Genomic DNA, 22,530 nt, shown 5'->3' with positions numbered 1-22,530 from the left:
CAAGTGGCGAATTTCCCAGTGCTGTGGGAAACCAACACACAAACACACCAGCAACACACATTAATGCACTTCCTGGCAGATGTGAATACAACTTTACTCCTATTTTACTGCCATTACTTTTTCCAACCTCTGGTTTTTGGATCTTATCTGCATGGATGTAAACAGGGGCACACATGCATTATCCACTTAACAGCAGGGCTAAATATGCTGTCATACTAAGGAAAGCCAAAGTCTGAAGGGGAGTAGCTAAGAAATGCGTAATGTCTTGATCCCTGCCTTATGTCCAACATAACATTAGGAAGATAATTTAACGTTCATAAGAAAATGAGAAGCATTCCTAAGAAAGAGGTTTTGATAAGTTGAATGTTGGACAATGTTCTGGTATGAAAGTCACAAACATTTCCAAAGATCCTGTTGTAAATCATGTGTGCTTGGTTTCTGTTTTTGTTTTGGTTGCTAAGGCACTAAGTGTGAGCTATACATAAAGATGTAAACGTGTATGGTTAATAAGAAACCTTAATCCAAGAGCGTCTGAAAAGTAAACAAAATGCAGCTGATCAATGCACACTAAGAGAAACTAGTGCAGCCACACTAAAATAATAAACAAATGCAAGGAGAAGCTCTGTTTCCTGTTAATGTTATTGAAGAGCCTCCTAGCAGTGTTCTTATCGCATGATCAGTGGAGGAGTGCAAGTGTGTGTGTGGAACAGACAGGTCATGGAGCCCTATGATGCATTTCATCTCAAAACCGTTATCTGACCCTGTAGTGAAAAGCAGGGTAAGGAACGAAGGGAGGGTAAAAAGGAGAGAATTAAACACCAAGCTTCACAAACATTAAAGTGGACAGCCTGTTCAAAAACATTTAATTTACCCTGAACAAATCAGCAGATGCTCTCAACACACACCATAAACACCAATACAAAGAGAGCAAAGAGCTCATTTGCTTGCTCAAATCCAGCTGAAAAACCTGACAAAAACTCAATGACAGATTACTTAAAATGGCTAATAAGCCATTTGGTAGGGCCACAAAGGCTCATGATGCCTGTTGTCCATACAAAATGATAAAAAAGTGTTTTACTCTGGAAGAACTGAAGATCTAAAGGGGTGGGCCATCTAATATAAAGTTATGCTATGAGTTTATGGTGCTTTTGACAGCGCAATGTTTTAATCCCTGTACATTTAGTCCTGTATTTAAACTAAGAACCAAAGAACCCAGTTTGTAATTTTGAATTTAGTAACTTTGGTAAATCTGACTTTATACGAAAGGAATCAGAGAACAAAATTTGCAAGAGACAAGGGAGGTTTGTGTAATTGTATAATGTGAAAGAGTATCGTATTGTAGAGTATAGTATAGTGTTATATATTAATTTATAGTAAAATATAGTATTGTAAAATATTGTATGTTAAAGTATAATATTGTATAGTATGGTATTGTATATTAAGTATAGTGTAGTAAGTTACTGTATAGAATTGTATCGTATGGTAGTGTATAGTAAGTATAGTGTTGTAAATTACTGTAAAATATATCATATCTTCTTCTTCTTCTTTCGGCTTTTTCCCTTTTTCAGGGGTCGCCACAGCGAGTCATCCTCATGATCGCTCATTGATTTGGCACAATTTTTACGCCGGATGCCCTTCCTGACACAACCCTCCCTAATTTATCCGGGCTTGGGACCGGCACTACAATGCACTAGTGCATCTAGCGGCTAGGTATCTATAGGACAATTCAGTGTTTCCAATTAACCTGGTGGCATGTTTTTTGGACTGTGGGAAGAAACCGGAGTACCCGGAGGAAACCCACGCGGACACGGGGAGAACATGCAAACTCCGCACAGAAAGGACCTGGACCGCCCCACCTGGGGATTGAACCCAGGACCTTCTTGTTGTGAGGCGACAGTGCTACCCACTAAGCCCCTTACTGTAAAATATATCATATCATATGGTATTATATAGTATAGTATTGTGTAGTAAAATATAATATTGTAAAGTATTGTATGGAATAGTATAGTATTGTATAGTATAAAGTTGCATATTATTGTATAGTAAGATATAATATTGTAAAGTATTGTATGATATATTACAGTATTGTACAGAATGGTATTGTACAGTGTAGAGTTGTATATTATTGTATAGTAAGATATAGTAGTGTATAGTATTGAATCATATTGTATAGTATTGTATGATATATTACTGTATTGTATAGAATGGTATTGTATAGTGTAGAGTTGTATACAGTATCACTGTATAGTAAGATATACAGTAGTATTGTATAGTATTGTATGATATATTACAGTATTGTATAGAATGGTATTGTATAGTGTAGAGTTGTATATTATTGTATAGTAAGATATAATATTGTAAAGTATTGAATCATATTGTATAGTATTGTATGATATATTACAGTATTGTGTAGAATGGTATTGTATAGTGTAGAGTTGTATATTATTGTATAGTAAGATATAGTATTGTATAGTATTGAATCATATTGTATAGTATTGTATGATATATTACAGTATTGTATAGAATGGTATTGTATAGTGTAGAGTTGTATACAGTATTACTGTATAGTAAGATATAGTATTGTATAGTATTGAATCGTATTGTATATTATTGTATGATATATTACAGTATTGTATAGAATGGTATTGTATAGTATTGTATGATACTGTATATTACAGTATTGTATAGAATGGTATTGTATAGTGTAGAGTTGTATACTATTGTATAGTAAGATATAGTATTGTATAGTATTGAATCATATTGTATAGTATTGTATGATATATTACAGTATTGTATAGAATGGTATTGTATAGTGTAGAGTTGTATACAGTATTATTGTATAGTAAGATATAGTATTGTATAGTATTGAATCGTATTGTATATTATTGTATGATATATTACAGTATTGTATAGAATGGTTTTGTATAGTGTAGAGTTGTATATTATTGTATAGTAAGATATAGTATTGTATAGTATTGAATGATATAGTATAGTACAGTATTATATTGTATGCTATTGTATGATACACTGCCTGGCCAAAAAAAGGGTCACCACCTGGATTTAACTAAGCAAATAGGTAAGAGCCTCCCATTGGATAATTACTGCATGGGTGATTATGTTTCAGCTGGCAACAAGTTATTTAACCCTAACTGATGAAGTGAGTAGCTTCTCATTTGTTAAACAACCATGTCGAAAGACACATCCTGTGGTCGTGGAAAAGATGTTCATCTGTTTCAGAAGAGTCAAATTATTGGCATGCATCAAGCAGAGAAAACATCTAAGGAGCCGCTCAGGTGGCGCAGCGGTAAAAAGATGTGCTGCAACCAGAGCTGGATTCTGAGTACGTGGTATCGAATCCAGCTTTGCTTCACCGGTTCGAAGCCGAGTGGCTGTATGAGCAATGATTGGCCGGTTGCTCATATGGGGGGGTGGGACAAAGAACCGGATGTGGGTCTCTCTCTGTCAGAATGAGATTACGTTCTCTGCCGGCTGTTTAGAGGCGCTTGCACAAGAGATGAGGGAGAGTGCCCTTAGGGTGTGTCTCTCCGCATGCAACGCTAGGTGGCGCCAAACTCATCAATGTGTGGGTGGCAAAGATGCATCTGGCTGCTGCTCATGTTTTGGAGGGGATATGGGTTAGCTTCGATCTCCTCTGTCAGGGCAGGGTTCGGCATAGACAGAGAGGAAGCACGATGCAAATTAAACAATTGGATGCGCCAAAGGGAGAGAAAAAGGGAAAAAAAAAAGAAAACATCTAAGGAGATTGCTGAAACTACTAAAATCGGGTTAAGAACTTTCCAACGCATTATTAAAAAGTGGAAGGACAGTGGGGAAACATCATCTTCGAGGAAGGAATGTGGTCGGAAAAAAATCTTGAATGATCGTGATCGGTGATTACTTAAACGTTTGGTGAAATCAAATGGTAGAAAAACTACAGTAGAACTCAGGGATGTGTTTAATAGTGAAAGTAAGAGCATTTCCACACGCACAATGTGAAGGGAACTCAAGGAATTGGGACTAAACAGCTGTGTAGCCTTAAGAAAACCACTTGTCAGTGAGGCTAACCGGCAAAAACGGCTTCAAATTGCTAGGGAGCATAAAGATTGGACTCTGGAGCAATGGAAGAAGGTCATGTGGTCTGATGAGTCCAGATTTACCCTGTTCCAGAGTGATGGGTGCATCAGGGTAAGAAGAGAGGCGGCTGAAGTGATGCACCCATCATGCCTAGTGCCTACCGTACAAGTCTGTGGGGGCAGTGCTATGATCTGGGGTTGCTGCAGTTGGTCAGGTCTAGGTTCAGCAATGTTATGTGCCTAAAGAATGAGGTCAGCTGACTACCTGAATATACTGAACGACCAGGTTATTCCATCAATGGATTTTTTCTTCCATGATGGCACGGGCATATTCCAAGATGACAATGCCAGGATCCATCAGGCTCAAATAGTGAAAGAGTGGTTCAGGGAGCATGAGACATCATTTTCACACATGGATTGGCCACCACAGAGTCCAGACCTGAACCCCATTGAGAATTTTTGGGATGTGCTGGAGAAGACTTTGCGCAGTGGTCCAAATCTCCCATCATCAATACAAGATCTTGGGGGAAAATTAATGCAACTCTGGACAGAAATAAATGTTGTGACATTGCAGAAGCTTGTGGAAACGATGCCACAGCGAATGCGTGCCGTAATCAAAGCTAAAGGCGGTCCAACCAAATATTAGAGTGTGTGACCTTTTTTTTGGCCAGGCAGTGTATATTACAGTATTGTATAGAATGGTATTGTATAGTGTAGAGTTGTATATTATTGTATAGTAAGATATAGCTTTGTATAGTATTGAATCGTATTGTATAGTATTAAATTGTATAGTATTGTACTGTATTGTATAGTCTTGTGTAGTACAGTATTGTATTGTAGAGTATAATATACAACCCCAATTCCAATTAAGTTGGGACATTGTGTAAAACGTAAATAAAAACAGAATACGATGATTTGCAAATCCTTTTCAACCCATATTCAATTGAATACACTACAAAGACAAGAAATTTAATGTTCAAACGGATAAACTTTATTCTGTTTTGCAAATATTCACTCATTTTGAATTTGATGCCTGCAACACGTTCCAAAGAAGTTGGGACGGCGGCATGTTTAGCACTGTGTTACATCAAGTTTTCTTTTAACAACACTCAATAAGCGTTCGAGAACTGAGGACACTAATTGTTGAAGCTTTGTAGGTGGAATTTTTTCTCATTTTTGCTTGATGTACAACTTCAGTTGCTCAACAGTCCGGGGTCTCCGTTGTCGTATTTTGCACTTCATAATGTGCCACACATTTTCAATGGGAGATAGGTCTGGACTGCAGGCAGGCCAGTCTAGTACCCGCACTCTTTTACTACGAAGCCACGCTGTTGTAACACGTGCAAAATGTGGCTTGGCATTGTCCTGCTGAAATAAGCAGGGACGTCCCTGATAAAGACGTTGCTTGGATGGCAGCATATGTTGCTCCAAAACCTGTATGTACATTCCAGCATTGATGGTGCCTTCACATATGTGCAAGTTACCCACTAACACACCCCCATACCATCAGAGATGCTGGCTTTTAAACTTTGCGCTAATAACAATCCGGACAGTCCTTTTTCTTTTTGGCCCGGAGGACACGACGTCCATGATTTCCAAAAACAATTTGAAATGTGGACTCGTCAGACCACAGGACACTTTTCCACTTTGCGTCAGTCCATCTCAGATGAGCTCGGGGCCAGAGAAGCCGGCGATGTTTCTGGGTGTTGTTGATATATGGCTTTCGCTTTGCACGGTAGAGTTTTAACTTGCACTTGTAGATAGAGCGACGAACAGTGTTCACTGACAATGGTTTTCTGAAGTGTTCCTGAGCCCATGTGGTAATATCCGTTACAGAATGATGTGGGTTTTTAATGCAGTGCCGCCTGAGGGATCGAAGGTCAGGGGCATTCAGTGTTGGTTTTCGTTGTTCTTAAACTGTTGGACTATTTGCTGATGCAGTTGTTCAAGTGGTGAAACTTGCTTGTGAACGACTGAGCCTTTCAGGGATGCTCCCTTTATACCCAATCATGACATTTACCTGTTTCCAATGAACCTGTTTACCTGTAGAATGTTCCAAACAGGTGTTTTTGGAGCATTCCTCAACTTTCCCAGTCTTTTGTTGCCCCGTCCCAACTTCTTTGGAACGTGTTGCAGGCATTAAATTCAAAATGAGTGAATATTTGCAAAACACAATAAAGTTTATCCGTTTGAACATTAAATTTCTTGTCTTTGTAGTGTATTCAATTAAATATTGGTTGAAAACGATTTGCAAATCATCGTATTCTGTTTTTATTTACGTTTTACACAACGTCCCAACTTAATTGGAATTGGGGTTGTAGTATAGTTTAGTATTGTATATGAATGTGGTATGTTTATACAATAATGAAATTAGATGATGAAGTGAAATGCTAAAGAAACTGGCAAACAGACATGAAAAATGCAAAAAGAACACTAGTACATTCAAATACATTTGAGAGACTTAAATCAGATGGTACACAAAGTTCACAGCCATGCCTAAAGCTCATTTCCTCACTAACTCCTGCAACACCTTCCCCATGTTTATTGGAGATCATGGTAATCCCCACAAGACTGAGACAGTCTAAATTTAAACTGGTTCAGCCTTATTGCTGTTCATTTGCCAGGAAGCCCCATAACATTATTTGAAAAACGTACCTTAATAAAAACTTCTTTGCAATATTTAGCTGTTTGAAATTAATTAAATTAATTACAGATTATTGTATTTTGGTTAATTTAAAAGCAGAAGTATGACCACAAAGCTTTATTGCCATCACCATGCCTGTGTGTGTGTTTGTTAACATTCTGTCCAGTGTAAAATGATTAAGATGTGTTTGGGGAAGACAGAAGTTCAGTGTGCTAACGCACATTCAGAAGTTCATTCCAGCCTTGTTGTTTTCTTTTTTTTAAATGTGTCACAACAACCCTGAGTTGTAAGAGAAATAGAGCAAAGTGGACAAATAGAGCAAGAGAATTTGGACAGAACTAAAGAGAGTATAGACAGTGTTTGTGTATGGGAGAGAGACAGCTCAGAGATAAAGACAACAGGCAGTTGGGGGTGCATCTAGAGTGAGTTGGATACTACAGGCCACAGAATACACAGAGATTAATGACCATGGAAGAAGTGAGAAAATGCCAAGAAAGTACAGTACTACATTGCCTCCTATTGGTGAAGATAAAGCTAATGTTATTAGTGGTTAAAAGTTCAGCTACAAACACTAGGGTTAAAATTATATTTGCATATACTTGATTGTTGGAGACAGCTGATGAAATGTTACATCTAAATAAAAATCTAAAGGATCAGTGCTAATTTTAGCATTTAAGTTGGATTTTCTATTCTGACAATAGCAGGTGAATAAAACTTGTGTTCAATTAAATAGTAGGTAATTAACATTTGTGTTCTGTTGGTCCCTGAATGTTTGCATTAGAACACAGACATCTAAAACAAACTGCTTAAAATGAGGTATAAAAAAGAAAATGGCAACATCATACTTGTTCTTTTTGGAATGCTCGTCCTTGCCTCTTTTCACGCCAAATATACGAGTGATCAGAGTACTGAAGAGAAGAGTGGAGGAATTCCTCACCTGAAAAAGAAGACACAATTGTTTCAAATATTTATTTTATACATTATGATTTTTTAATGTAACACTTAGAACCAGTATGAGAGCTGATATTTTCCTGAATAGATTTAAATTAAATCAGATTTGCACAATTGTCTAATACGATACAATTATATTTTCTGAATTGAACATATACTAGTGATGTACAAGAACATAATCTGTCCTAATGTGGTCATAGTTTTGTGGCCAAATGCAACATGCCTTAAACTGTGTGTTTGTGCTAAACAAGCACTGACCAAAGGGTGCACACGATCCAACAGCCTCCACTGATCTGGCAAGGCTCTCCACAAGATTTTAAAATGCGTCATTGAGAACTGTGCCCATTCAGACAATAGAATTTTTGGGGGTTGGCAGATTTTCCAGTTCCCCATGTGAGAACCTTTACCAAACAGTTGCTACAAAGTTAACAGTATTTTCTTTACTTCATATAACCTACTTCATATATTTAATACGGCCGGCTTACCACATGCACCCTCCAAGATAGATTATAGTATTGTTTTGTATAGTATTGTAAAGTATTGTATTGTACAGTATAGATTTGTATAGTATTGTAAAGTCTTGTATTGTACAATATTGTATTGCATACTAATGTTAAGTATTGTATAGTATTGTTTAGTATTGAATTGTATAGTATTGTATTGTATTTTAGACTAGATTTGTATAGTATTGTATAGTATTGTATGGTATAGTACAGATTTGTGTAGTATTGTAAAGTATTGTATTGTATAGTATTGTACAGTATTGTATAGTATAACATTGTACATTATTGTATTGTATAGTACAGTATTCTACAGTATAGTATTGTATAATATACAGGGGTTGGACAATGAAACTGAAACACCTGGTTTTAGACCACAATAATTTATTAGTATGGTGTAGGGCCTCCTTTTGCGGCCAATACAGCGTCAATTCGTCTTGGAAATGACATATACAAGTCCTGCACAGTGGTCAGAGGGATTTTAAGCCATTCTTCTTGCAGGATAGTGGCCAGGTCACTACGTGATGCTGGTGGAGGAAAACGTTTCCTGACTCGCTTCTCCAAAACACCCCAAAGTGGCTCAATAATATTGTGGCTCTTGATACATCACAAAGACTTGCTGTCTTGGTCACAGATGCGCCAGCAAGACGTGCACCAACAATTCGTCCTCTTTTGAACTCTGGTATGTCACCCATAATGTTGTGTGCATTGCAATATTTTGAGCAAAACTGTGCTCTTACCCTGCTAATTGAACCTTCACACTCTGCTCTTACTGGTGCAATGTGCAATTAATGAAGATTGGCCACCAGACTGGTCCAATTTAGCCATGAAACCTCCCACACTAAAATGACAGGTGTTTCAGTTTCATTGTCCAACCCCTGTAGTATCGTATTGTACTGCATTGTATTGTATTGTGCAGTATTGTATAGTATATTATTGCATTGTGTAGAATAGTACTGTGCAGTATTGTATTGCACAGTATTGTACAGTATTGTACATTATAGTATTGTATAGTACAGTATTGTATAGTATTGTTTTGTATAGTATTGTACAGTATAGTATTGTATAGTATAAATTTGTATAGTATTGTAAAGTATTGTATTGTACAGTATAGATTTGTATAGTATTGTAAAGTCTGTATCGTACAATATTGCATTGCATACTAATGTTAAGTATTGTATTGTATAGTATTGTTTAGTATTGAATTGTACAGTGTTGTATTTTAGACTAGATTTGTATAGTATTGTATGGTATAGTACAGATTTGTGTAGTATTGTAAAGTATTGTATTGTATAGTATTGTACAGTATAACATTGTACATTATTGTATTGTATAGTACAGTATTCTACAGTATAGTATTGTATAATATAGTATCGTATTGTACTGCATTGTTTTGTATTGTGCAGTATTGTATAGTATATTATTGCATTGTGTAGAATAGTACTGTGCAGTATTGTATTGCACAGTATTGTACAGTATTGTACATTATAGTATTGTATAGTACAGTATTGTACATTATAGTATTGTATAGTACAGTATTGTACAGTATAGTATTGCACAGTATAGTATTGTATAATATATTATTGTATAGTATTGTAATGAAGAGTTTAAATAGTATTGTATAGTATAGTATTAGTCTAGTATAGTGTAAGTATATATTATAAGTTTAATTCAAGAATCAAACCTGTTTTTATTGCATTGCCACCTGAAGGATCAAAAGTTACTGTTGCATTGAACAAAGTGATTTATCGTATGGCCATCCCTGCAACAGACATGGCCAATTCTGTCTGTTGAGTCCTGACCAAACCAGAGGCCCCAGTATTACAGGAATCCCTAATTATTTTAATATAATGCACTATAGAATGTAAAGCAAATACGTAGATTAGAACAGATTACACAAGGGTAAACCAGTGGTGACCTAGATACAGTTTTCTTCTCCTCATTGCTCAAGCTGGAAAATCTTTTTCCAATGCAAGTTTTGTCAGAACCCATGACCGTGTTGTTTACATATCTATAGTCCGGGCCCAAGAGGCAGCCTGAACACAAACAAACCATTTTCCCTCTGCACTTATCCACAAAGCACTTAAAAGAGACTTTCCACATCATAAGCATGATCCAGCTTGCCTGACGTCACTTCAGTATTAATCTTCCAAGAAGAGTCGCATTATACACAGAAGCCCCCACGTTTCTCACAGATCTAGGTTGAGACAGAAGTAGGACTGTCTGGAATAGTAGCACCATCAGGCTTGTTTCACAGAGAATGCTAAAGGCTATTTTTGAACAGACTCTGGAACGGATTCTAGTGATGATTTATGGGAAAATTAGCCGTATTGCAAAACAATAAAAATCCAACACTAACTACATTTACTAAGAAAGGGATTAAACAAATGGATGAGAAAGAGTGTTTGTGTATAGGAATGATGAATATGACCCTGTGTTGCTCAGTGGGAACTGATTAAAGTGGCTAAAGGAGGATAGGCCTGTCACACAGCTGACCGTGTGTGTGTGTGTGCTTTTAACAACTAACCTGTCAGAGCCTGAAGAGCAGTTACTGTTTAACATGTGTATGTGAAAGAGAGCATGAAAAATGTGTGTATTTCAAACTTCAAATGAATTTAACCTTCAAACAACTCAATGAAGGGGAAGTGAGCTGACAAGTGTCAGGTTTGTGTCAGGCAAATGACTATTAATAAGTCTCCACACAGTACAATGTGCATGCTGTGTTTAAGTGGATAAACAGGGGTTCCAAAATGTGCGATCTACACCCAAATATGTGGATGTTTCATGCTGTGTGCTCCCAAATGTGTTCATAGGTAAAATGCAAATGAAAATAAAGACATGCAATAATGCATATAAAAAGAGGTCATCCAACATTTTTCTTTCTATTTATTCACGCATTTTCTCCCATTTTTCTCCCTATATAGCTTAGCCAATCAGTCTTCCACTGCTGGGGATCCCTGAATGCGTTTAAGGAAGGTATATTCGCCTGCTCCACGCCCCGTCCAACATGTGCACAGTCCCTCGGTGGATTCGAACATGAGGTTTCTCTACTACTGTACAGCTGCTTTGGGCTGCTAACCAGGGTTCTTGCACCCACCTTATTAGTCCGGTGTTTTCCCACCCAGCAGACTCGACTGCCAATTTTGTCTGCTGCAGACACTGCCAACTGTGCCTGCTAAATGGCACCCAGCTGACCACTATATATATATTAAACTGTTAAACTGTTTTTTAATTGTATTTCAGTGTTTTTATATTATGTTTGTGTTACTTTCAGTGTTTAAGTGTCAAAAACAACCCCATTATTTTACATTAGCCTAAAATAATTGCAGTTCAATGAAACCATGGAACACATTAACAGGTTTCCCATACATCCTTATGAGAAAAAATACCCTGAAACTTGACACCACTCCCAGAACCAACTGTTAAGGTACCACTGTACTTTTTTTTCTTTGTGCACAACATGTGAAAATGCCCTTCTTTAATTTGTATTAGTATTTGTAATGCATTTAAATGAGGTCAATGTATCTGATCAGAGAGACAGAGAAACTTACAGCCCAGACAGGGGAGGTAAAACCAAGAACTGCAGCCTTCAAACCGTCTGCGACAAAGGGAACTATGTTCTCCCCTAAACGAGTGTCCCGATACAGAGCCCTCAGAATGTTCAGTGCATGAACCTGAAAACAGACAGACAGACAGAGCTTAGCCAGCATTTATATTGTATACTGTATACATGGTATGTGGGTAAGTGCGGGTTAAATATCCACTTAAACTGTACACAAAATGTATTTTAGCTTTGCACTTATAAATATGAAAAAGAATGTATGTTTTTACAAGCAAACATTATACACTGATCAGCCCATAACATTAGAACCACCTCCTTGTTTCTACACACTGTCCATTTTATCAGCTCCACTTACCATATAGAAGCACTTTGTAGTTCTACTATTACTGACTGATCTGTTTCTCTACATATCTTTTTAGCCTCCTTTCACCCTGTTCTTCAATGGTCAGGACCCGCACAGGACCACCACAGAGCAGGTATTATTTAGGTGGTGGATGATTCTCAGCACTGCAGTGACAATGACATGGTGGTGGTGTGTTAGTGTGTGTTGTGCTGGTATGATTGGATCAGACACAGCAGCGCTGCTGGAGGTTTTAAATACCGTGTCCACTCACTGTCCACTCTATAAGACACTCCTACCTAGTTGGTCCACCTTGTAGATGTAAAGTCAGAGACGATCGCTCATCTATTGCTGCTGTTTGAGTTGGTCATCTTCTAGACCTTCATCAGTGGTCACAGGACGCTGCCCACAGGGCGCTGTTGGCTGGATATTTTTGGTTGGTGGACTATACTCAGTCCAGAAGGGAGGGTGAGGTATTGAAAAACTCCAGCAGCACTGCTGTGTCTGATCCACTCATACCAGCACAACACACACTAACATACCACCACCATGTCAGTGTCACAGCAGTGCTGAGAATGACCCACCACCCAAATAACACCTACTCTGTGGTAGTCCTGGAAGAGTCCTGACCATTGAAGAACAGTATTAAAAGGGACTAACAAAGCATGCAGAGAAACAGATGGGCTACAGTCAGTAATTGTAGAACTACAAAGTGCTTCTATATGGTAAGTGGAGCTGATAAAATGGACAGTGAGTGTAGAAACAAGGAGGTGGTTTTAATGTTGTGGCTGATCGGTGTATAAACGTGATGAGTCCTGTGTTCCTAAGTTCAAGAATTTCAGCCACACCTATTCAATAAGTATATAAAATGGTTCACATAAATTAGATGTGGCAACAGCTTTGGAAAGGACAAGGTCAAAAGTCAATGACTAAAAAGCACCAGAATTAAAGTATCCTACTTAAAGTCCTTTTTTTTAATAGCATCTCTGTTTAGTTTGCTTGTGTAGCTAAAGATGGTATAGCCAACTAAGGACCAATTACTTCCACACAAGAGTAATAAGGTTGTTGGAAAACTGTTCCCTTTTTATAAAATGTAAGGTTTAACTCACATTCACTTTATACATGTTTAATGAACTAACAATATCTGGAGTGACAAATATACAATAACAAGCACAAGGGGTCAATATGAGTGTTAGTGTGTGTGTGTGTTATGGGTGTAACCTGTGGGACAGTGGTTCGGTCAGTTGCTCCATCATGGCTTGGCATAGCCAGAACAGTCAGCTCTCTCATAGTCATCTTCAGCAGGCTACAGCTGGATGATTTTGGCTCCGATGACAGTAAAGCCTGCAAATAAGGCCAAAAAAACCAAGTGTTTAACATTTTAGGTACTGAAATAATATATTTCGCTTGCAACCATAAAAATGTACTACACAGTAAACATAATCAACCACTTTCGGTTTTGTTATTTAGTATATTTTCAGTGAATATATACATACAGTATATCATTTATGTTCTTTTATATTTATTTGTCTTTATACATGCATACAAGAAAACACGTATGAATTACAATGTGTAAAGATATTAATATCCATGTGTAAAATTATACCCCAGATAGGTGCACTACACAAGATCTTACAACATGCTTTCTGACTTCTAATTAAAAAAAAGTAAAAAAAAAAAATATAAAAAAGCTAGTAGTCACTTAAACAGTCTACAGGTGACCTTAAACAGCAGGAACAACAGTTACTCAGTATAATCAATAAACTATGAAATAATGTCCATTCTGCCCTCCAGACAATTCCTATTCAGCATATATAGGCAGCTGTAGCCTAGCGGTTAAAGTACTGGACTAGTAATTAGAAAGTTGCTGGTTCAATCCCCACCACTGCCAGGTTGCTACTGTTGGACCCTTGAGCAAGGCCCTTAACCCTCAATTGCTTAGACTGTATACTGTCACAGTGCTGTAAGTCGCTTTGGATAAAAGCGTCAGCTAATTGACAAAAAAGTAAATGACTAGCTTTAAATAATAGGGCAGTTGTAGCCTAGCGGTTAAGGTACTGGACTAGTAAGCAGAAGGTTGCCACTGTTGGGCCCTTAACCCTCAATTGCTTAGACTGTATAATGTAAGTCGCTTTGGATGAAAGCGTCTGCTAAATGCTGAAAATGTAAATATATCAGTAATCAATATGGTGAGTACCAATGAACTATTGGTCTAATGCCGGTGTGTAATCAGAGGTGGTAAGTAACGAAGTACAAGTACTGGAAACCTGTGATTGGCTGCTTTCATGGCTTACAAGCACCAGCTGTGATCAGGTGGGAAAACAAAGAAAGACAAACAGATTTTAGTAGTTCCCAGTTTGGGCAATGTGTCAGATATGAAAACTCATCCATGGCCTTATTTGAAAGAATTATTTGATCTGGTTGAGTCGACAAATACATCTTGGCGAATGTAAAAAAACGCCAGAGCTCATGATGTTATTCATTCATTATCAAATATCAAGCAGATTGAAGTAACGTTGTGTGTTTGGGTACATTTTTACTTGTCATATCTACAATTCAGTGTCTTTTGCATCACCAGCACCCATACTTCAACTTTTACTTAAGTTTCAGATTAGTGCTACTTTTACTTAAGAATTTGCATACTTCTGCCACCACTGTGTGTAATTAATATGTAACCCATTTGCTAATACCTATAAGAAAAGCAGTATGAAGTTAAACAAGTTAAATAACATACTAGTCAGAGTGTGAGAAGATTGGTATGAGTAAGAGTATAGTCTGCCAATAGATACAGGAAGAATTTAAAGGAGGAACTGCACTTTGATTCTTATTAAGGATTCCTTGAACAGAAACTCACCACTATCAACAACTGAGCAAGGTCAGGCTTTATAATCAGGAAAAAAGCAAAATCAGTTTAGATCAGCTTAAACCCGATCTAAGGAAACAACAGTGGCAGATTGTCATATGCCATGATCAGAAAAACAACTGTTATGATTAGTATCCCAATCACAGTGAAGTACACAGCTAGGAACATCATACTGTGGAGCAGGTCACAAGCCGTTGCACAGCATCAAACGAACCGATCACCACAAGGTATTTTGCATGGCCTGGACAATCCCCTACATTAAAATCTTACATACATTTTACAGATTTTACATATTAAAATCTCCACATAATTAGTGAAGACTAGGAAAAAAGTATATGGAGTCTTTAGCTGTTACCCTTGGGTTCTTTCTCATGTCTTTTAGTCCTGAGAGTACTCTTAAGAGGATGCCCACTCTTAGGGAGAGTGACAACAGCCCTAAATTTTCTCCAGGTGTAGACAATTTAAACATGGATTGACGTACACCCAGCTCTTTAGCCATTTCCAGCTTGATGCCTCTTTAAAACTCCTCTTTTGAGGTCTTGTAAAGGTAGTTTGACAAATATTTTGTTCAAGAAAGTTTGGTAAGTGTGAACCATGCCTCCAGGCAGTGTTTGTTCAAAGCACCAGTGAAAGCCACACTTCCCTTCTCATGTCCTTAACTGAAACACCTTTTGCCAATTAGCTCTTGGAGAAGTCATGGAAGTCAAAGGGTTTACTTACTTTTACTTTCTCTCCCATTACTGTGAATGTTTACTTAGTATGCTAAATAAAAGGTAAGGATAGTGCAATTGTGAGCCATTTGTGTCACTTTGCCATAACTAATGGGTCAAAAGTTAAACCACAGTACTGTAAAAACTTTATTTTCACTGTTTGTAAAGTTGCAATTCTCAATAATAGTTTGCAACTATTATATAGTACAGGGTGAGTCAAAAGTCGCAGGACACTCTTATTTCAGAAACGAAAGGGAAAATGACATATCTGAATACCCCAGGAAGTAATGGGTGAGGGGGCCTATGTCTGGAACATGGCCGCCATCTTGAAAGCCGCCATATTGGATCAAGGGCAAGTTTTTCCAATGGTAAGGTGGTCATGTAGCATATCATAGAAGACCAGAATTATCTCAGAAATCAGTTTTGCAATATCTCTTGTAGTTCAAAAGTTATCAACACAGAAAGTTGCAAAAACAACCGGGAACTAACCCTAGGATGCACAGCTATTTGACATGTTGCTGATTTTCTCAGCATACACAATTTGTTTGAGATGACCCCAGAGATAAAAGTGACTTTTGGCTCACCCTGTATATTAAGTACAATTATTAATTTGGGGTGAGTACTCTCACCTTCAACTTTTTCAACATATCGTTCATTATGCCTATAAAGGCATACTTCTGTACATATTTATTAAAACTAAGATGACATGTAAGTTTTGGGAGAATATCTGCAATAGAAGGCCATTAAATAACAAAAAATACAAAGTCTATATTTAAACTGCTAAGCTCATTACACCAAAAGCAACAATGTGGGGTTGCAGCTCTCTGCTCACTACTATGTTTTTTATTACTGTGTTTAAATAATACCATGCTCGTCAGGCGGCATGGTGGCCAGTGGGTAGCACTGGGTTTGATGCCAAGGTGGGGCGGTCTGGGTCCTTTCTGTGTGGAGTTTGCATGTTCTCCCCGAGTCTGTGTGGGTTTCCTCCGGGAGCTCCAGTTTCCGCCACAGTCCGAAGACATGCAGGTGAGGTGAATTGGAGATACAAAATTGTCCATGACTGTATTAGACATTAAACTTTTAAACTGATGAATCTTGTGTAATGAGTAACTACCGTTTCTGTCATGAATGTAACCAAAGTGTAAAACATGACGTTAAAATACTAATAAATAAATAAACAAGGGAAAAAATCTCTATCGCCTATGAACTTATATCATCTGTTATACAGTTACAAGAAAAAAATGAACCCTTTGGAATTAACTGGATTTCTACATTGATTCTACATTGAGCTATTTAGCAAAAGGTGTTTCAATTAGGGACATGAAAATGGAAGTGTGGCTTTAAACAAACACTGCCTGGAAGCATGGTTCACACTAACCAAGCTTTCTTGAAAAATAAAGGTGTCAAACTACCTTTACAAGACCTCAGAAGAGGAATTATAGAGAGGCATCACGCTGGAAAAGGCTAAAGAGCCGAGTGTACGTCAATCCACATTCAGACAAATTGTCTACAACTGTGTTGCCACTCTCCCTGGGAGTGGGCATCCTGTTAAGACTGCTCTAAGACAATGTTGAAAGAAATGAGAAGGAACCCAAGGGCAACAGCAAAAGGCATACTAAAGAATCATACTGCAGAAACCTTCTTTCATATGTCTACTAGTAGAAAAACACTGAACAATAATGGCGTTCATGGAACAAAACCACAGAGGAAACCGCTACTTTGAAAAAACATTGTGGCTTGTCTCAAGTTCTCTACTTTGCTTAAGACCACCTGTACACGTGTCACAATGTTTCTGGGAACATTTATGGACAGACAAAAGTGGAACTTTAATTTTTAAGAAATGCACAACACTATATTTAGAGGAGAACACTGCACAGCAACACCAAAACCTTATCCTAATTGTGAAACATGGATGTAAGGGCAGCAATCCATGACCTCAAGCTGAACAGACTTTGGGGGATCCAACAAGACAGTGTCCTAAAGCACTGGTGTTAAGATTTGTGTTTTGGTAAGACCAAGTCAGAGTCCTGACATTTACCCTATCAAGATGTTGTAGCATGACCTAAAAAGGGCAACGCATGCAAAGAATCCCAGAAATACTAATGAACACACTATCCAGTAGGGGTGGGTTTATAAAATAGATTTTTCGATTCGAATCGATCTTTATTTGAACGATCCGATATCGATTCATATAAACGCGAGATCGATCTTTTAAATACGCCCCTTTTTACGGTGCACACGGAAATCTGTTACCCCCTTTAATTTCGCGTGACCAGCCAGTGTTTTTTCATGCAACGAGATCTGACCTGCACATCAGTTTAGCATGGCAGAAGCTCAAGTTATGACCACTACACAACTTTTTGGCGACGGGTCGGTGCTGGATTCGGGAGGAACTCGGTGTTCGCTCTGCGATCAAAACTCGGCTCTCAATCAATGTGAGAAACAGCGAGGGGAAACGCACAGGAGAGGTTGTAAACAGGTGGTGGAGCGCAATATAGTTTCTATCAGAATACATCAGCACACGAGTTTTACAGTATTTCTGACCTGATCGTTCTCTACAAAACAAAATATTCATTAACCTCCAACTCACTATAGAACAAGCCATGCTGCTCGTGTTGCCAAATCCACTCAGATTCATTTATTTCATCAGCACACAAACTTTCATCTCTCGCTACTTGTTGATGTGCATGTTTGGACGTGGTATCATTAAACCTTTCATCACTTCTCATGTGTGTTTTCGTGACAAAACGTAGTTTTGGAGACCAGAGAAGCTCGCCTGTGATTCCCCCTGGTGATAGATGGTGTAGTGTAAAACCCCCCATCGCCGATCAGTCGTGTAGTGTGAACATTACAGCGACCAGGTGTTAATCAGAGTGTCGTGTAGTGTAAACTTGGCATAAGCTGTTCAACAGCCAGGTGTATGTTTACATTACATTTACAATGTTGTAGCGTGTCAGACATATAAAATAATAATAAAAAATTAATGTTACTGTTTTCTGTTTTGGATTCATTATTAAAAATATTTGTGTATTTTGTTTACATAAATAATGAGTGTTCTTTGTACAATTATCACATTCGTTCTCTGAACATCTTTACATATTTAAACAAAACCTATTAATGTAACTCAAATATGCCTAACTGTGTTGAATCGAAATCGAATCGAATCGGAAATCGAATCGGGACCTTGTGAATCGAATCGATCCAGGAAATTAGTGGCGATACCCAGCCCTACTATCCAGCATTCACGAGATTCTTCTTGTTACCATAGGGAAGGAGGCCGACAGTGATTTGACCACTAGGTACGTGTCAGGCCTAATTCTTGTCACTAAGCTGAAGTGGTTCCTCTCTGGGGGATGGGAGGAGAAGATTAGGCAGAACTGAGCTTAAGTTGTGAAACCTTAGGAAAAGCAGCCACAGGGTGTGACCCCTCCACATCAGTCTGCCGTTTCCGGAACATGCCGCAGGAACGCGCAAGCTCCAGCCAACCTTTATCCACCCTCTCCCTCACTAGTGCTCTCCAGCATTCTAAATTTTCCCCTCGCTTTGGTTTATTACATTTAACAGCTTATTATTATTCCTCAACCTCAATCCTTAAGCATTCACATCTGTCGCCAGGACTTTCACTGGGGAGGAACCAGTAACAAAAGATAATTCAGTGATTGATTAGCACAGCTTACATAAGACTGCTCAAGGACAGTGGTTAATGGATATGGCAGCTTTGAATACAGAAGGGTTTTTGTACAAGCCCCATTTCTGGGATGTTTTGAAAAACTCAATAACAAGATAAATCTGTAATTTGTTAATTTTCTTGAGTCTTTATTTAACTGATTATAAAGTCATTATATTTTGTAAATAGAAACACATTTAAAATGTGATGCCTGCAGTACACTCCAAAAAAATTGGGACAAAGGCAAAAGAAGAGTGAAAGGTTTATAAAATATTAAGATTATGGCGTTCCACAATACTCAGGTGAATTGGTAACGTGAGGAAATCATGATTTGGTATAAAAAGAGGTTCCTACAAAAGATCAGTCTTTACAAGCAATGATGGGTCATGGCTTACCACTTTGTGCCAAACTTCAGTACTAAATTGCCAATCAGTGCAAATCTACTGTTCATAATATGGTGAAAAGATTCAGGGAATGTGGAGAGATCTCAGTTCATGTAGGGCAAAGCTGAAAACCACTGATGAATGTGCATGACCTTTGCAGCACTGCGTAAGAAACCACCATAGCTACATGGGCCTAGGAGTACTTCAAAAACCCATTGTCAAGAGGCACTTGGCTTACATCATTCCATGATGAAACATGGTGGTGGCAGCATCCTACTATAGAAGTGCCACTTAGTGGCAGGGACAAGGTGACAGGTACGAATTGAAGGACGGATAAATGCAGCCAATACATGAACACTTGAAGAAAACAACAGTTGAAAAATGAGATAAACTGTCCAAATCCAAATCTGTGTTCTAGGTTCTTAGAGAAATCGAAGAAAAGAGTTCAGTTTTTGATTTTTAAATAATCTTTCAAAAACGTAAAAAAAAGGGGTCCAGGTGGCGCAGCAGAATATTCCGCTAGCACACCAGTGCCGAGATTCTGAACTCCTCAGGTTGAAACTCGGCGTTGCCACCAGTTGGCTGGGCAGAGCCTGCAGCAGACTTTAACTGGCTATCGTGTCTGCTTGGGCGGGATGACCGGACTATGTGAGTGGGGTCTTATAACACTGTGCAAGGACCCTGATTAGCAGATAGAGACACCTGTGCAAAAGCATGGGTGAATAAGAAAGGGTCCGCTAAGGAAATATACCTTCCTCGAATGCAATCGGGGATCCCATGCAGCGAAAGACAAATTGACTACGCTAAATCGGGAGAATAATGGGAAAAAATGCATAAATAAAAATAGAAAGAAAAAAACTTTAATTCATGGGTAAAATGAGAATTATACCCATTCAGTGCAAGTGTCCTAAGGGTGCAACAGTCCAGGGGTCTTAATACCTTCTACATCTACTGTATATCTTATATTTAGTTTTCTCCATGTTTTTTTTCAGAGATTTCTAAAGCTACAGTGCAGTTTATCTCAACAGGTTACAGTGCTCTCAAATGATCGCAAATCACATGACCCTGTGTGCAAGATATTATGTAACTATACAATTTGCAGCCCTGTGAGACTGCACAAAGAACTTATTTGTAAAGACAATCTTTTCTTTAAAAAGGAATGCCATTTATGAGAGGAAAAATCATACACATTTAAAGACTAATTAATAGGGATGTAACGATACACTCTACCCACAATGTGATACCATTCACGATACTGGGTTCACGATACGATTTTTTTCTGGGTTTTTTTAAACAAAAAGAAATTGAAGACAAATGATGACAAAGTTTCCTTTTATTATTTCTCTTTAAAAAAATTCAAATAAAATACTGTATTTCTGCTTATCTTTTATTTATCCAAATTAGAATGTCCTTTTATTTCTAAAGTAGGTACAAACTATGCCAAATAATGCTTGCGTTAAAAAAAAACCTGAAATTACATTTTCAAACAAATCCAACATTGTATAAATAAATGAAGAACACAAATAAAGAAAATATCCTCACATTAATAAATCTGGCTGGAAAATCTCCTACCTGGCAAATTTGTGAAATGCCGTCAACCAGGCGAGGTGAATAGCGCCAGTGCCCTCTGCTGTTTAAAGTGAATATTGATTCATCTTAAATGAATAACCGATTCGAATCGTGGCACATGCACACTGATTTTTAACTGTCTTGTGGTGCATCGTTACATCCCTACTAATTAACACACAACCCATTAACTGCCATTAAGCATTTATTCCATTCTTTTCCTCAGTACAGAATAATTTGTTGAACTAAATGTTTAAGGCAATTACTGCTTCTAAGTAGATAGAAAATAGGTTAAATTGTACGGCTACTTTATAAAAAATCTAGACTGACCTGGATGTAGAAGGGAATACCAGCACTGCGACGGGTGGCACACAGATTAGAAGAGGGGTCACAGGATTTCACCTCCTCCAGAACCTCCTTTAGCCAGCGAGATGGCAGCTGTTGTAAAGTTGTACTCCCACTTCTAAAAAAAACAAAAAACACAAACCCACAGAAACCTAAGCTGCTAAAAGCACAAGAGTGAACAAAACAGTGACCAACATCTTCATCGTCGCAGACTTACTAGATCCCAGGATTCCCCTGGACATGGTGAACAGTAACAAATAATTAAGGAAGGTTACAGTTAAACAAAAAATACAAAGACGTTTACATACACTTCTTTGTGATTTAGATGATTTTAGCTACTCACTCAATCACTTTCTTAACTGCTTATCCAATCAGGGTCGCGGGGGGGTCTGCCCTCGCAGGGCAGACACACATACACATGCCCATTCACCTATAGTGCAATTCAGTGTCTTCAATTACCCTGACTGCATGTTTTTGGACTGTGGGAGGAAACCGGAGCTCCCGGAGGAAACTCACGCAGACACGGGGAGAACATGCTAACTCCGCACAGAAAGGACCCAGACTGCCCCGCCTGGGGATCGAACCCAAGACCTTCTTGCTGTGAGGTGACAGTGCTACCCACTGAGCCACCGTGCCACCCAAAGTTAATTTTGAATTAAAAATGTACATAAAGATACTTAAAATCATTAAAAAAATTGTACATACAATAGCCTTAACCGATTTCAACATTGCGTACACAAGAAGGAAGTGTTCTGAAGTGTTTTCTGTTAGGCTGAATCCAGATCTAGCATTAATAATAGGAATGTCATTGACTTCTTTATTGATTTTGATTAATGCTCCCATTTAAAAAATTTCACTCAAATTCATTTCCAAAAGCTGGAGGTTAATTTAAATTGACAGCAAAGCTACAGATGTCTACAAATAGG

At 38.0% G+C, this 22,530-nt stretch overlaps 1 protein-coding gene across 1 annotated transcript in view; it reads right to left on the bottom strand.

Annotated features, from left to right (window-relative positions):
* Positions 1-22,530, bottom strand: part of thada (THADA armadillo repeat containing) — a 220,069-nt gene that overhangs the window by 147,619 nt on the left and 49,920 nt on the right. The window contains exons 23-26 of the mRNA XM_062995897.1: positions 21,590-21,722; positions 13,292-13,414; positions 11,720-11,842; positions 7,563-7,654 (exon numbers count right to left, since the gene is read on the bottom strand). Of these exons, the coding sequence (XP_062851967.1) occupies positions 7,563-7,654; positions 11,720-11,842; positions 13,292-13,414; positions 21,590-21,722 (471 nt within the window). The remainder of the gene's footprint in view (positions 1-7,562; positions 7,655-11,719; positions 11,843-13,291; positions 13,415-21,589; positions 21,723-22,530) is intronic.

Source organism: Trichomycterus rosablanca, chromosome 5 (assembly GCF_030014385.1).
Source record: "Trichomycterus rosablanca isolate fTriRos1 chromosome 5, fTriRos1.hap1, whole genome shotgun sequence".
Taxonomy (NCBI): Eukaryota; Metazoa; Chordata; class Actinopteri; order Siluriformes; family Trichomycteridae; genus Trichomycterus; species Trichomycterus rosablanca.
The sequence above is the reverse complement of the archived record's forward strand: the minus strand, read 5'-3'. Positions and strand labels throughout refer to the sequence as shown.